The sequence below is a fragment of the Lonchura striata genome, chromosome 2 (genome assembly GCF_046129695.1).
Source record: "Lonchura striata isolate bLonStr1 chromosome 2, bLonStr1.mat, whole genome shotgun sequence".
In the NCBI taxonomy this organism is placed as follows: domain Eukaryota; kingdom Metazoa; phylum Chordata; class Aves; order Passeriformes; family Estrildidae; genus Lonchura; species Lonchura striata.
The window spans coordinates 76,248,435-76,263,225 of NC_134604.1; the positions used below are offsets into that span (position 1 = coordinate 76,248,435).

At 39.6% G+C, this 14,791-nt stretch overlaps 1 protein-coding gene across 1 annotated transcript in view; it reads left to right on the forward strand.

Annotated features, from left to right (window-relative positions):
- The window catches only part of GPC6 (glypican 6), a 726,722-nt gene that overhangs the window by 694,933 nt on the left and 16,998 nt on the right, over nucleotides 1-14,791 (forward strand). The window contains exon 8 of the mRNA XM_077781485.1: nucleotides 8,340-8,476. Within this exon, the coding sequence (XP_077637611.1) occupies nucleotides 8,340-8,476 (137 nt within the window). The remainder of the gene's footprint in view (nucleotides 1-8,339; nucleotides 8,477-14,791) is intronic.

Consider the following 14,791-nt stretch of genomic DNA (forward strand, 5'->3'; position numbering starts at 1 on the left):
ATGCAGTTCCTTTTAAACCCTTGAGTTTTAAGAGAAGAAACAGTCACTTCACTACAGGCACCAGACTAACATTTCCAGGACAAATGAAATTCTATGTAAGCTTGAAAGACTTTATTAGTAATTGTTTACGTTAGCTATTAACATATTTGCTTGGAGAGATGAGGGACTCTTCAGAAAGAAACAGTGCTTAACAGCTTACCCTTGCCACAGAAAAGCCTCTGGCATTTTATCTTTAAGATTCCAACATATTTCTGATGCTACTTTAATACTTATCTGCAATAAAAAGCTGATTGCTCCGAATGCTTTGGATTTGCTTGAATCAGATTTATAGACCAGCTTTATAGTGCTGCTCCTAGGTATTGCAGGGAAAGGGAAAGCTGCTTCAGGTCCTACAGATTTCCATTTTGGAGCATTATTGTTTCCTGTACTTTCTACCTTCCAAAAGTAATGTTTTTATTTACTGGGGGTCAAAGTGTATAGTTTAAATGGACACATTTATGGAAAGGAGGTCATATTTATGGAAAGGACATTTGGGCCAGGTTGCTCCACCATTGGACATATTTCTACCATTCATCTCTCCCCAGCCAAAATGAATGTTGAACGTGGCAGGAGCTCTACCTGCCTGTAAGCAAAATTGTCAGTGTTTTATAAAAAAGAAAGGCCCATTTGATGATGCGAGGCAACGCTGTGCTCTCTGCAGGGCTGTGGAGACTGCTGAAGGTAGGATCCCCAGGTGAGGGTTAAGACACAGAAAGGCAGCGATGCCCAAGGCACATGCCTGTTTCTTATCCTCTTTTGGAGCACAAGCCTGTCAGCTCTGAGCAGTGGCTGCCTAGCCCCTACACGAGCAATGGCACCTGCCCCTGGGGCCAGCAAACCTGCGATGTGACACCAGCGTTTCTGGGCCACAGATTCCAAGGAGCCTTCTGCGGGATCACGTCAGCTGTTACGCAGACCCGCAAATTATTTTCCTGAAAAACATGTAGTAGGAAACCTGGATTGTTTTAAAATGCCTGTTTCAGGTCAGAGCTCAATACAACAAAATTCAGCTAGGTCATCCAAGACAGCACCCTGGGCAGTCACATATAAATCACAAGTTGCAGGAGACTTCCCCAGATCACTGCAGGTGCCTCAAATGGCACTAGAAACTTAAGTGAGTCAATGTTGGGTTTCTGGGGATTGTGATGTGAATGTAGATACGTAAGTGTAGGAGTATTAGTGTGGAAGCTGAAGGCACCCTAGCACTCAACTTATATATGTGCTACTCTGAGAATTCAGTAAGGTTAATAGCCATTCTTTATTGCTATTAAAGGCCTTAAAATTTTTCTTGTCAAAAGTAGTAGCTCTCAGAGTCAATGACAGCAACAAATCCTTTCATTTTGCTTCAAAATACTCTGATGAGAAAAATTTTGCTTTGTAAAGTCACCTGGCTCATTTGTTTTATTTCACAAATTACCCAGGCGCTCATTTGTGCTTTATAACTGGGATTCTACATTAGTTCTTGATTAGAAGAGCTGTCATCTGCTTTTCTGCAGATTCAGAAACATGAATCATGAGCAGGCAGTTATTGGTAAAGCTCCAGACCATTTAGAGTCACAAAGTCAGGAGAAAAAAAAAAAGGATGGAAAACAAAAAGCATTTGTTGAGCAAGAAGACCTGGGTGAAATTCTCAGAACTTCTATGCCCTGAGAAAGTATCAATAACCATAAAATTTCACAGCCCCCTTTTTAGAACCGCAGTCTTAATGTTTTGTAGGGAAAATAAAGCTTTGGTTAACCTTGGCACTGGCAGACCTCATTAAAATAACAGCCTGTCACTTTCGAGTTTAAAATAACAGGGTTGTCAGTTTTATATTCAGCGGAACAATCTACGGTCTTATTCTCTGGGAAACACAGCGGGTGTGCTGAAGGGGGGCTGGCAGCAGCAGCAGGACTGAGCAACACTGCCATCTCGAGGGCCCCCCAAACCCAGGGTGCTCCCTGGCAGCTGGGGCAACGCAATGCTCAAATCCTGCTGAGTCCATGTGGCACTCGCCTCACTTTTTAAAAAGCTGAAAATAATCCGCCGTCAAGTGCATGGTGGTTTGGCAATGGCTTGGCATTTGAATTTGTTTTGTGAGAAAGTATGGAAATGTATAATGTATGAAAAGAAAAATTTCCATATAAAGCAAATAAAATTCTGCCTCGCTTGTTTTATAATTGAAGCAAGTCACCCTCACTGAGGTACCCAGTGTGCATTGAAATTTTGGGCACCTAATGAGCCATTCTAAACAAAATGCGTGCCTAAGCTCCCTACGTCTAATCAGAGGAGATATGAAGGTGCCTTTAATAAAATGTCTGAGAGAGATCCTTCTTAGCTAAATAGCTGAATGAGATAGAGGGGGCCCAGTTCAGTTACTTATGTATAAATCCCTAGAGCCTCTGAGATATCTATATAAAGATGAGAGAAGTAACAAAGGACACACAGGAGACACATCTTTCTTGGGGGACAATCCCTCAAACTTAGTTAACTGCTTTTCATTAAGCCCATCTTACAAGGAAAACTGTGCTAAAATACGCAGTTAAAATACCCAGTGACGTTCTCCCCCCTCGCACAGCCCCTGAATATCAGGCTAGCTCAGAGGTCCAAGGCTGTGAGGGGAGGAACATCAGGAGATGGCGAAGATTTCCAAAAGAGGCTCTTACCCCAATATATGTTGGTTCAGCTCTCTTTATTCTGTGATGTCCATGTGGAGAGTGGGGCAAAAGAAGACTAACAGGAAATGTCAGGGATCTATATAGACTTTGGACAGGGTGGGCTTCCCTGGCTCTCCACCAACCCCGTTGGGGCAGGAAGGAGGGGTCCAGGGTTATCTTGATCAGAGTCACAGGGTCCCGGGGACAGGGGAAAGAGAGTGCCCATGAGCTCACTGTAACAACCCAGCTGCCCTATACTAAGCTGCTTGTGTCATATCATTCCTGCCCTGACTGTGACACACATATGTAGCAGACATATAAACATAACAACTTAGAAACAGTATATAATATGTGATTGCTAACCTAGTCTTTTTAAACAAATTGTTAGCTGTTAGTCTTTGAATGCTTTCAGATTAAATCCCTAATGGACATAAATCGATGTATGAAAGTCTGGCACAGTTTTCTGCTGGTACGGCAGAACACAAATCAAATGGTGGTGAACTGTTTGTTCTTCCTACCTGGCCATGCCCATGATGAAGGGCATGCCTCTCACAATTCCACATGCAGCTCAGGTGCTCAAGCACCATATCCACAAATCCATTATCCAGCTGCCCACCATTATATAAGGTCTGCATTATTTTTAATAAAGACTGTACGGGTGCTGAGTGCTTGGCTGGGTGTCTTAGACACTTCTAGGACAAAGCAGGCAGCAGACAAACAAAAAGCTTGTCTGGTTTTTCACTGGAAAATAATGTAGCATGAAGAAGTGGCATTAGTTAAATGTTGCTTGTGAATGAAAGGGCATAGGAGTCTGTGACTAAAGAAACTGAACAGACACGAACATGGCTTGTGATGGCTGCTTTCATGTCTGCTCTCTGAGACAAAATGTCAGACCTCTTTCCACTCACTGTCTGTAGCTGTTCTGTCAGTGCGACACACTGGCAGAATATATATTACATACATGGCCTGAAGTCCCTGAAATTGCAACATCCCATCACAAGCAGCCACTTGAAACATCTGCCAAGTGTCTTTGCTGTCACATAGAATCCACAGTACAACATCTGGGGTGGCACTCTGGTACCCCAGAGAAGCAACTTCCAGTGAACCACCAGAAACATTTGTACATTTTTCCAGGTCATAAAGGCTTAATTCTCAATGGACTTTGCATCAAGACATCTCTGAGCATCCACAAGGAGAAGGTGTTGACAGAAAGGCAAGATGAATATTCTGCTTTTACTTCAAAAGGAAAATCTTTCCAAATTGCAGAGTAAACAAGAAAAAAATACAATTTAAAAAACATCAGGAAGAAGAAAGAGAGGTTAAAGGGAAACATTTCTTCTTAACATAGAGACTCCATATTATTTTATTTCATTTATTGTATTAAACCTACATCAGGTTTGTGTGCATTTCACCATCTTTGAACAAAATTTTAGCTTTTTCTGATAGTCCTTTATCTTTGAAAGTAGGAGTTATATGGGTGGGGATGATAAATCTGGAAGGAGTATGAGATGGTCTCGACAGGGGAAGATTTGGTAGAGCAGGACAACAAGAAAAAAAATTATTTTTAAAAATTATTTAAAATCATTATTTTAAATATTTTAAAATTATTTTAAATTATTATTTAAAATTTGTTGTTTGTCCCCAGTTGCTTTTGAGCGTACTTTATCACACTGCCAAAGAAGCATTCTTCCATCAGAAATTAAGCCAAAGTGATTCCATTGTTTGTCACATTCACTGAAAAGGGTCTTTCTGAAATCTTTCATGCCTTATGAAACTGATATTCAGCACATTTTTATTTTTACATGATATATTCAAAACTTACTCTGAATTCTCATTTTATCCAAATGTCCTGAAATAAAGCAAGGAATGCTAGGGTCTGATTCCTACTAAAGTGATGGGCCTGCTTTTAGCTCACTTCATGACTGAACCCATGCTGATAGGCCTGGAACTGAGCTCATGGGTGCCCTTCCAAGTTTTGCTGAGGAATTGCATGACATACATAACTGACTTGGTTTCCTAAGAAGACAGTGGCAGAAATATAAAATAAACAGTTTCTCAATGTAGGATGTGTAGCTATACCATTCCTGTAACTCTGGATATGAGTTTCTCTTTGCAAATTATGCAAATACTTAATTTTTCCCAGTTACACATTAATGCCTTTCTGCTGTTAGCAATTACAGATCAAGACAAGGCTATTTTAATATCCATTTTTTATGTCCCAAATAAATTAAAAATCTAACTTTTTGCATGTTTCTGACTATATCTTTTTTCTTATGAGAAAGTATTTTGATTCAGAACAAGTTTCATACCTCCAAAATTGCTGAAAAAAGGGTATTTCAGTATAATATCAGGGCTATGTCAGGAAGATAACTAGGGAAAATCAGGCTAGCTACAGCCAAAGATATCCAGCTGTCTTAATCCCTATAAATCTCTGCTAGAGCAAGTGAAAAGAAAATATGTAAAATATCAAAACCACATATGTCTCATATTTAAATGTTTCCAGAGAAGTCTAACCAAGCTTGAAAGTTAATCTTTAATTCAAAGAATAGGAAACACCAAGGAATCATTTACAAGGCCACAGGTCACTAGGGAATACAGTAGTCTGACTTCATAAATCACAAGCAAGCAATGTTAAGTTATTTTTAAGGGTCTATCTTACTTTCAAGGGTCTGTACATCTGTTACATAGTTTTTAAATGCTGGTGGCAAACAAAACAATGTACAGAGGAACATGTGTAACCATGGGGACTAATAAGAGAATTTCTGTGGTCATGCTTGACAAGATCCCAAAACTGAAGCCTCTGAAATCCACAGACAAAAAGTTTAATATGTCATGGCAGGCATTACATCTCCTAATTCTATTCTGCATTTAAAGTTACATTAAAAGTACTCCTATGCCCAAATATGCATCTCACAGATGAATACCAGGCCATCAGGCTACTCCCCTAAAAGAGAAGGTGAATCAATTTCACCTTCAGAAATTCCTTTATCAAAGCCATCGGACACCACACTGCACTTCCAGAAAGTTTCAGGATAAGGTTCAAGGAACAGTTAGACAGATGTGTAAATTCCAGTGCTAAAAAACTGAGGATTTACAGAGGTCTGGTCAGACAGCAGGAAAGGGTAAGACTCCAGAGACTGAGTCCACACAAATTGTGTAAAGCTCCATGGTGAAATAATGCAATAGGAAGGTGTGAGGTGGGACATAGCTGTGAAGGGAAATATCTGAAGGACATAAAAAAATTTTAAAATGCACCTGAATTGAAGGCACCTCGAGAGGCTGTAAGTTGGTAAAGTTTCCCTAAGCTGCAGTAATTTTTACTATTGCTGCCTTTTGTGAGTCATGCAAAGGTCTGCCTCCCCCCAAGCTCTAAAATGGGAATAACACCTCAGGAGGATGCCTCTGAGATTTAATTAGTTGTCATTCACCAACGATCCTGAGTAAAGTAAGACCATCTTACTTTATCAGGTGTACCTCCTCAACATAAATTAAAAAGACAATCCATTAGGAAGTTTAATGATTTGTTATCAAATATGGAGTATGCAGACACCATTTAATATCTTCAGAAGGGACTGGGGAATGGGAGTCCTTGTTTTGATTTTCAGAGAGTATCTGGAGAGTATGCGCAGTGTGTGAGCTGTGAGAATCTCTCTCCATCCTTTTGCTGGCTTCTATGAAAATTAAAGGATTCTACTCCAAATTACAGCCCTTAGAAGAGTCGGGGGGGAAATCACTTTCCAGTAGGTGTTGAATCACTTGCTGAAAACAGAGGTCTGCAAGTCCTAGAGCACCAGCTTTAATTTGAATATGGGCAAAATCTGAATGTAACTCCAAACACATGAGTTTTGAATAGCTTTACATAACTTCCAGCAAGCAATGAAATTACTGCTCTGAAAGCTAATCACTCACAACCAATATCAATCAGATTACTCATGTAAATAGTCATCCAGGCACAAGCAATAATGAGAAAATCTATCCCTTTGACTTTCATGTCCAGCAAACTTATATTAATGGATCCTCCACCTTATAATCTTTCTTTCTTATACTTTCTATAAAATTTCTCTATTCTCACTGTGTACTAGCAGGAATTTACACACCATGATAAATGGGCAGTTTAAATGAGTTGCTTTTGCTGGTTAGCTGTCCCACTAGAGACCTTGGGGTTTTTACCTTCAGCATGGGCAGAAAGAGGAGGGATTGCTATCTCCCCAAAAACCCTGGTCCTATGGACCAAAGACATCAGAAAGGACTGGCATCCTGAGACCATCTCCATTCCTGCCAAAGCCTTGCTCACAGCCGGTAAACTGGAATTTATTTTTTGGCTTGACAGGGCTCCCCTGTTGAGACTTTAAGGCTTGCAAATGCCACTAGTATCTCATGTGAAAACAAAGCAACTAGGGCTTGGCAAGGGGTGTGGAGGAGATTTATAAGGTGTCTATCATGGCAAGAAACACTGTCAACAACCCATACAGAAAAATACTCTCCTACTTATTTCTTGTGGATGAAAATTCAAACAGTGCTTCTGAAATAACATCCTCAGCTGTTTCTATCTCCTGGCTTATAAAGTGACATTCCACAGAGTTTAAGCACGGCAAAGCAGCATAGGCCATTGGTGAGGAGAGCTGTCATGTCCTGAGAAAAAAAGATAAAAGAGATAAATAGCTGAGTACAATATTGTACCTCAACAAGCTAAAAAGACAAGAGGAATGGAGAACTTTTATTTCTTGGTTTTTTAAAGAACAAAGCTTAGCAATTTCCTTTAAAAGCTATTCAACAGGCTCCCCTAAATCCTATTATAACTTCATGTGAAATGTATCTGTTTCCATAAGACCAACAGTGGCAGCATTCATCCTTTGTAGTCTGTCCTTTGTTGTTTTTTCTATCTATTCTTATAGATTTCTCCACTCTAGTATACCATACACAAAACAAGAACTGAAAAAAATTTAGTCAGAACATTTATTTATTAAGTTGATACTGGAAATTCAGTTTGTTCCTGTTTGCCACCTGAATCATGCCAAATTAAATTATTGTTCAAGGAATTTGTAAGGTAAAGAAACTGTTTCAGTACTGTCCCAGCGTTTCTTGCATGCAGATTCTGTATTCAGTTACAGATATTTAGCTAAACATAATAGCAAAGATGAATATAGTCTCTGCATGACTTTTCACTGTAACTGAGATCCAAATGTACTGCAGTGTATTCAGCCCATGTATCTTAAATCAGTTCAACATCAGCTCAGCACTGCACCATTTTTTTAGAACCTGCACATGTAGCTGCCCATATAATATTTTTCTAAGATATGACCAAGCTGATGGGTTTATCTGATGTACACAATTTAACTGAATTCATATTCAGCAGACTGTGAACCATGTTAATTCTTTAAAAGGTGTATATTTAGAAAACCTTAGATAAATGGCAACTAGGAAGCGCAAGACGCAACATTTTTATTAATGTCTTGCCTGTGGAAAAAGGTAACTTTGATTGTTCTGAACTCCAATGCTGGGTGTCTTGTTTTCAAACACAAGGAAATTAAGTTTTAGCACCTTTAGCTTTTTTAACCTTCACCATCATCACCATTACAAATTTATACAATGTATTGTTTAACATTATAATTAGTGTGGCTGATGTTTTTTAATCTGTTTTCCCTCTCATTGTCTCTTAATCAGGTAACAGACATTAAAGAAAAGCTAAAGCTCTCTAAAAAGTTCTGGTCAACATTGCCCTACACAATCTGCAAGGATGAGCGAGTGACAGCGGGTCCATCCATCGAGGAGGACTGCTGGAATGGCCACGCCAAGGCAAGGTGAGGTGGACCCCTCTCCACCCCACCCGGTCCAAATCCCCATCTGGCCTGAAGCATTCATGAAACTGGGGGTATTTCACAAAACTGTTCATGAGGGTGAAACAGAAATGGGAGAACAAGCCATTGTCCACACACCACTTGTAGCCAAGATTACTTATTGTCAAAGTGCCATTAAAGTCAGAGTGTGAATCAGGGTAAATGTGCACATGGGGTCAGCATATGAAGGCAGAAAATGTGCATTGGTTCAGCTCCAGAAGGATAATTTATACTGAGATTTCAAAGAGCTCTTTAGGTCCATTTAGCATCCCTGTGTTGGGACTGACAGCTTGTGAAGCAATTGCACTCTCGGGATACCATACTGGGATGAAACAGAAATTGGAATTTCAATTCTACTTGCTATTGGCTGGCAAAGATTAAGGCTATTTACTTGGGGGGGGGGGGGGGGGGGGGGGGGGCAAAAATGAAGGGCAAAAAATGAAAAATCACCACCAGAGAATAAATGTAGCACTCCTACTTATCTTGTGTAGAAGATTTGACCTTATGCTCTTCTTCAGAGGTAACTGTGATCATCTGCTCATATTTGTGATGAGTTTTCTGTGAGTTTTAATTTTGAAGTTTACTTGGCCCTGGCTGCAGCAAGAGCAGGAGCCAGCAGATGAGCAGGTGTCTCCAAAAGTCCCAGTGTGGATTTATCAGCTGACAGAGGAAAGGATCTGATTGTCCCTGCTGAGAGGGGGAGGAATTTGCTCAGGGATCATGCCAGGGGCATGGTTTCAGGTGTGCAGTAGTATCCTGTGCTTTCAGGTAGAGATGAGGAGTGGAGAGGTTTGAGTGTCTGGTGACAGCGAATCTCAAGAGAAGTGGCACATTCTGGCACTCAGGGACTGGAAGCTTTATTTTTATTTTACCTGAAGATATATATTAAGACAGAATATAAAAATGAACCAAAAAAAAAAAAACAATGACTCAAACAAATAAACATTGGAAAAAATGAGACAAGCATGTAAAATATAAAAAACAGTGCAAATAAGAAAACATAGAAGAAAAACTCAGAAATATGTTCAGTGTCGTTTTACATGGATGTATGGAGGGACAGATGTATAAATAGATTGCACCCCCTGCCCCCACCATCTCATCATCTGATCATTTTGATATGGAGCACAGTTTACAGGAGGATGTTTCATACTGAATGCACACAATTTTTTCCTAGCCTTACTACACAACCTTCAAAGGAATTTGTTTTACAGACAGGAGGAGGGGGCTGTTTGGGATACTGCTAGCCCCTTGAATCCACTTATGGATGAATGTGAACAAATCTGTCCAAAAGCATGAGCCACTGCTTAGTTGCTAAGTCCCAGATCCAGAGAAAGTCCCTGGGGATTCAGAGAAGTACTAATAGGAGTGTCTGGCTATTACAGGATTCATCATAAAGGAATGGTGTGAAGAGAGAAATAAAAATGTGTGGTTTCTCTTTCTCTATTTTATCCTTTCTTGTTACTGAACTTTGAAAGACATGAGCCCAGGCCAGTGCACTGCCAGCAGTTAAGCAGAGTTTCAAGGCGCCCCAGCTAAATGCCATGAGCCACATCAGGATGCATGCATCAGTAAGAGATATATACTACTCTTTCTACAAAAGAGCAGTCAAATCCCTTAATATCTATCTATTCCTCCTGGTTTCCATTCTAAACACTAGTGTGTGCACTACATCTGGTAAATACTTGGCAGCTCTCTTCTGCTCCTGCACTGAAGGGTTTGGCACAGCTTCCACATTTTCTGGGAGTTAAGGAGTTGCATTTTATGCATACAGTTTTTCACCCTACTTTTGCAGAATTTATCTTATGAGAAGCCTGAGTTTTTTCATTATGCCTTCTGAGATTAATGTTCTGGAGAGAGAAGAGCAGTCCTCTGTTAATAATCTCCTTACAGATGTTCCACTGGACGTGACAGCTTCAAAGTATCACCTGAAGATACGATTTCAGCAGGTCCAGTCACCGTTCCTCTGCCCAGTTGCTGTTTAATATTCATTCACAAAGGAAATGTATAGTCATAGTAACAGAATTCAATAAATGCTTCAGGTGGAGGCAATAGTAATAAATCAGAGAAGCACCACAGAATTCCATGGGTGTATATTAAATAGTATTAAAAACAGTATTGAAAATAACTAGCTCTAAATGCAAAATTACCTCTTGGCTGGTGGACAAAGACTTTTACTGCAGTATAAAAAAAAGGTTTCCTTTATCAGACTGATTAGTATCTGATATCAAATACTAGCTCACAAGAACGAGCATAGCAAAATCTGGCCAGTATTCATATACATATCTCTGTGTTCACTGTGTCAGCTGTCATAAGCACCTCTGTGCTATATGAGGAGCTGCATGTTGAATTCCAGACAATATGACAAAAGCCTGTGGTAGAAAAAAAAAGGAAATTTAGCCACCTCCTGATTTCCTAGACATTAATGTAAGTAAGAAGACAACATGGGGTTGGCTACCATTGGGAAAAGAAATTATTGCTGGGGTTTTTATCAAATTCTATTTTGGAATAAAGAATTAGAAACTTTGAATTGCCAGATAGACATTATGCCTTATGTTTCACTTTACACATCACCTTTTGATGCTGCTTTTACAGGGGAAAAGAGTTACAAACCTGAGATCACAGAGAATGAGAGCTTGGCTTTCTCCTGAGAGAGGCATTACACCAAGGTCATTTGTGGTTATTACACTCCCTAAATATCACTTTGCTGCCATGATTAATTTACAGTGACACCGGGTCACCAACTGAAGGTCAGCAATTCACAAGTAATCATGGGGTAACAGAGTCATCCATTTGGAGTTCTGGAAGGGTGAACTTGGCTCTGCTGATCCTCTACAAATAATGGTTTTAATCAGGTCACATCACGTAGAAACCAAGTGCTGTGGAAATGGGAAAATATTTATTAGATGGATGAATGTCTTTTTTTTCAAAAATCCATATTAAAGACAATAATAATAGCTACTTCAGACAAAGTGCCTTTTAGAGAGATGCCCAGCAGGATTTCCCTATCATATTTGTATTCACAAAAGAACACAAACATAATTTTATGTTTAAAGAATTAACATCTTCTACCAGATGTGCAGAGACAGATTTCTGAAAGCTATTTAGGATCTGAAAAACAACATTAAGATCAAACTTTGAAAATTTACCTCCCTCCCTACATGCAATTGAATTCCTAACAGCTGATGGTATCTTCACTAATAGGTATTCTTCAGAATTAAGAAATTTTCCCAAGAATGATGGAAAATCAGGCTTTAGAACTTAAACCAAGTCCAAGGTATTAATCCTTGAATATATTATTTTTACTGAAGTAAGAACAGCAACCAAACCTGGAACCCTCTGATGTTCAGGAGAATAAGATTTAATTGCTCCAGCCAACTCAGCCAGCTCATTCCAACCAAAGCATCTGAGATATTGTGCTCATGCACTATCATCCTGGTGCTCATGCTCACCAGGGCTATAAACTTTTTAATATATATATTATATATATATATATATATATATATATATATATATATATATATATATATATATATATATATCTTAGCTCTGAAAAGCTGTAATCCATGGAATAGAAGAGACCTGCATTCCTTTCCACAAAGAGCCTATCACTCCTCCAAACAGAAGAAGAAATAGAATCATCTATGGGACAGAAAAATAAAACAAACAGAAAAACATAGAGAAAGGTAAGGAATAAAAGGAAAAATGATCACTATAATTTTCAGTATCTAGCTCAAATCTACAAGGTATGCCATCAAAGCAAACACAGGATAGATTCTCAGCTGTCCTGACATTCTCTTCTCCTGCCACACATGTGGGAGTGTCTACTTCTTTGGCAGAGAGCTTTTAATTTCTGGTGAAATTCAGTGGGAAGAAAGACTCAACAGATCAGTGCTAGTCTGAGAAAGTTGCTCACTGATGTCCAGCAAAGCTTGCAGTGACAAAGAGTTGAGTGTCCTTTAGCTGGATGTAGACACAGATAACTGTTTAGCACCACTAGTGAAAGCAGGAATAAACCACTTCTCACTATGTGTGAAAAATGCCTAGTCTTAATTTATGGCTCAAGTTTATTTTTATATCTTAAGAAAACCTGGCAGTGAGGCATTTCTCCCTCTCCTTGTGTCTGCTCAAGCTTTTCTCCAAGATGGAGGGAAAAAACCAAACAGCAAATATCCTGTGGGGATTACCTCCTGAGCAAACAGAATCAGATGAGGTGAACCAGTTAGCCAAACAAGCCAATTTTCCACTGCACTTATCTTTCTGGTCCAGATGTGACTGTCTAAACCCAGCCTGAGTAAGCCTGTGCTGTATTTTGTATTCTATTGCCTACAATTCTGTGCACCTGGAATAACTCCAGTACTGGCTAGGTGGCATGCCCCAGTTGTACTGTAAGCAGCTGCTGTGGCAGCAAAGTATGGAGAATGTTGCCCTTTAAGACAGATTATTTTTAAAAATCAGATTCCTCCTTTTATTTTCCTTTTTTTTTTTTTCTCTTGGTGGAGTGGGGTGTCAACTTTACATGCTTTATACATATGACCTGAAAGACTCATCAATCATTTTTAGACTTGAAAAGGAAGCAGACACTGTGGAACATTAACAGGTTATTAAAAAAAAAAAAAAAAAAAAAAAAAAAAAAAAAAAGAGGGGGAAAAGAGAAGTGGTTTTAAATAGGTTTTGTGGTACTTGGCTATGATGTGCCAAAAGACATCATTGCCGTGTCTGCTGAGACAAGCAAGAACTGTGGAAAGGCTAAGAGAAACAGAAAGCATTAATATTTCAGAAAACAATGTAAATTACACTAAAATCCTGACATAGCTGAGCAAGGAGCAAACACCAGAAAATAAACAGTATTGTTCAGCTTCTCTATACTCAGAGGGCTAAGCAAGCTTGCTTCTCTCTCTTTTTTTTTTTTTTTTTGCGTGTTTTTTTTTGTTTTGTTTTTTGATTTTTTTGTTTTGTTTTGGTTTGGTTTTTGTTTGGTTTTTTTTTTCCCTTTGCTAGGAGGATAGAAAGAACAAACACTGATTCAGGTTGGCACTTCTCTTATTTATAATGGGCATACAGTTCTTGTAATGGCCAGGCCTACAAAGAGATCATTAAGGGGAGCAGAAGCAGCAGCAAAGCTTAAAATTCACAAGGGTGTCTCAACTTACAGAACTGCAGCAAAAGCAGCTGTGTTCAACAACTTTGCCCAGCCAGCAACAAATCTTCTGTCAAATCATGGTCCCAAGACATGGCTTCCTATTCGGTGTGACTTAACCCTACCCCACACACATCAAAATGCTTTTGTCAGAACATGTGTTGGGCTGCCTCTCCGAGGCTGCCACTCACCAAACACCTTGGGCTGCATGCTCCCGTATCTGCATCAGTCCTTTAAAGAAAGGAAAACTATTAAGATATTTCATTCAATATAGACTTTTCTGTCTTTCCTCTCCCCCTGCAAAGAAGCAGGTGAGCTAGTTCAGCAATGAGAGCAGAATCCAGCAACACATTCAAACATTCTGGTACTTAAATATGGGGTGAAGCAATAAGGAATGTGTTGCCCATGCAGTTGTAGTACCACTGGAGATTCTCTGGGCCGTCTGGGATGAGTGTAATACAGGAAACTGCGTCCACTCTGGACCAGAGCCTGGGTTAAAACTGCTTGAGGATTTTTAAAAGCACCAATGTTAAGGTACCCAAAAAGACCCCCAATACCCTGTCAGTGTACTCAAAGAGGCAATTTTCCACATGCTGAATACACTTACCTACTGCTATGTAGGATGGTCTAAATAGTCATGACACCTTCATGGAACTGGGAAATTAGACCCTGGACCTAGTGGATATTCAAACCCTACTGGAGCGGCAGTATGACACCAAGCAGCCTACATCCTAGTGGCATTCAAGACTCAATTCAGCTGCCTTAAGAAAGACACACACTATTAACTTTAGATGCCCCAGATGTCCAGGACCTCCCACTAAAGCCTGCAGATATGATCCAGAAAGACTCACCTTTCAGAGCTCACCTTTCAGAGTTAGTGACAAGAAGAGGAGGAATAACTAAGAGCATTCAAATGGCACCAGCTGTCTGTGTTTATGCAAGGAAATCCCAGCAGATGAAACATAATGAACTAGTCATTTGGCCAAAGGCACATGGGACTCTAACAGCTGTCCCTGCTCCACTGATGAATAAATTCCTGACTAGCTGTGACTGGATCTGGTGGTGGCTAGATCTGGTGAGAGTAGGACTCTGCTTATGCGCAGACATTTGCATTTGAACACACAAGATTTGGTATGTATGTA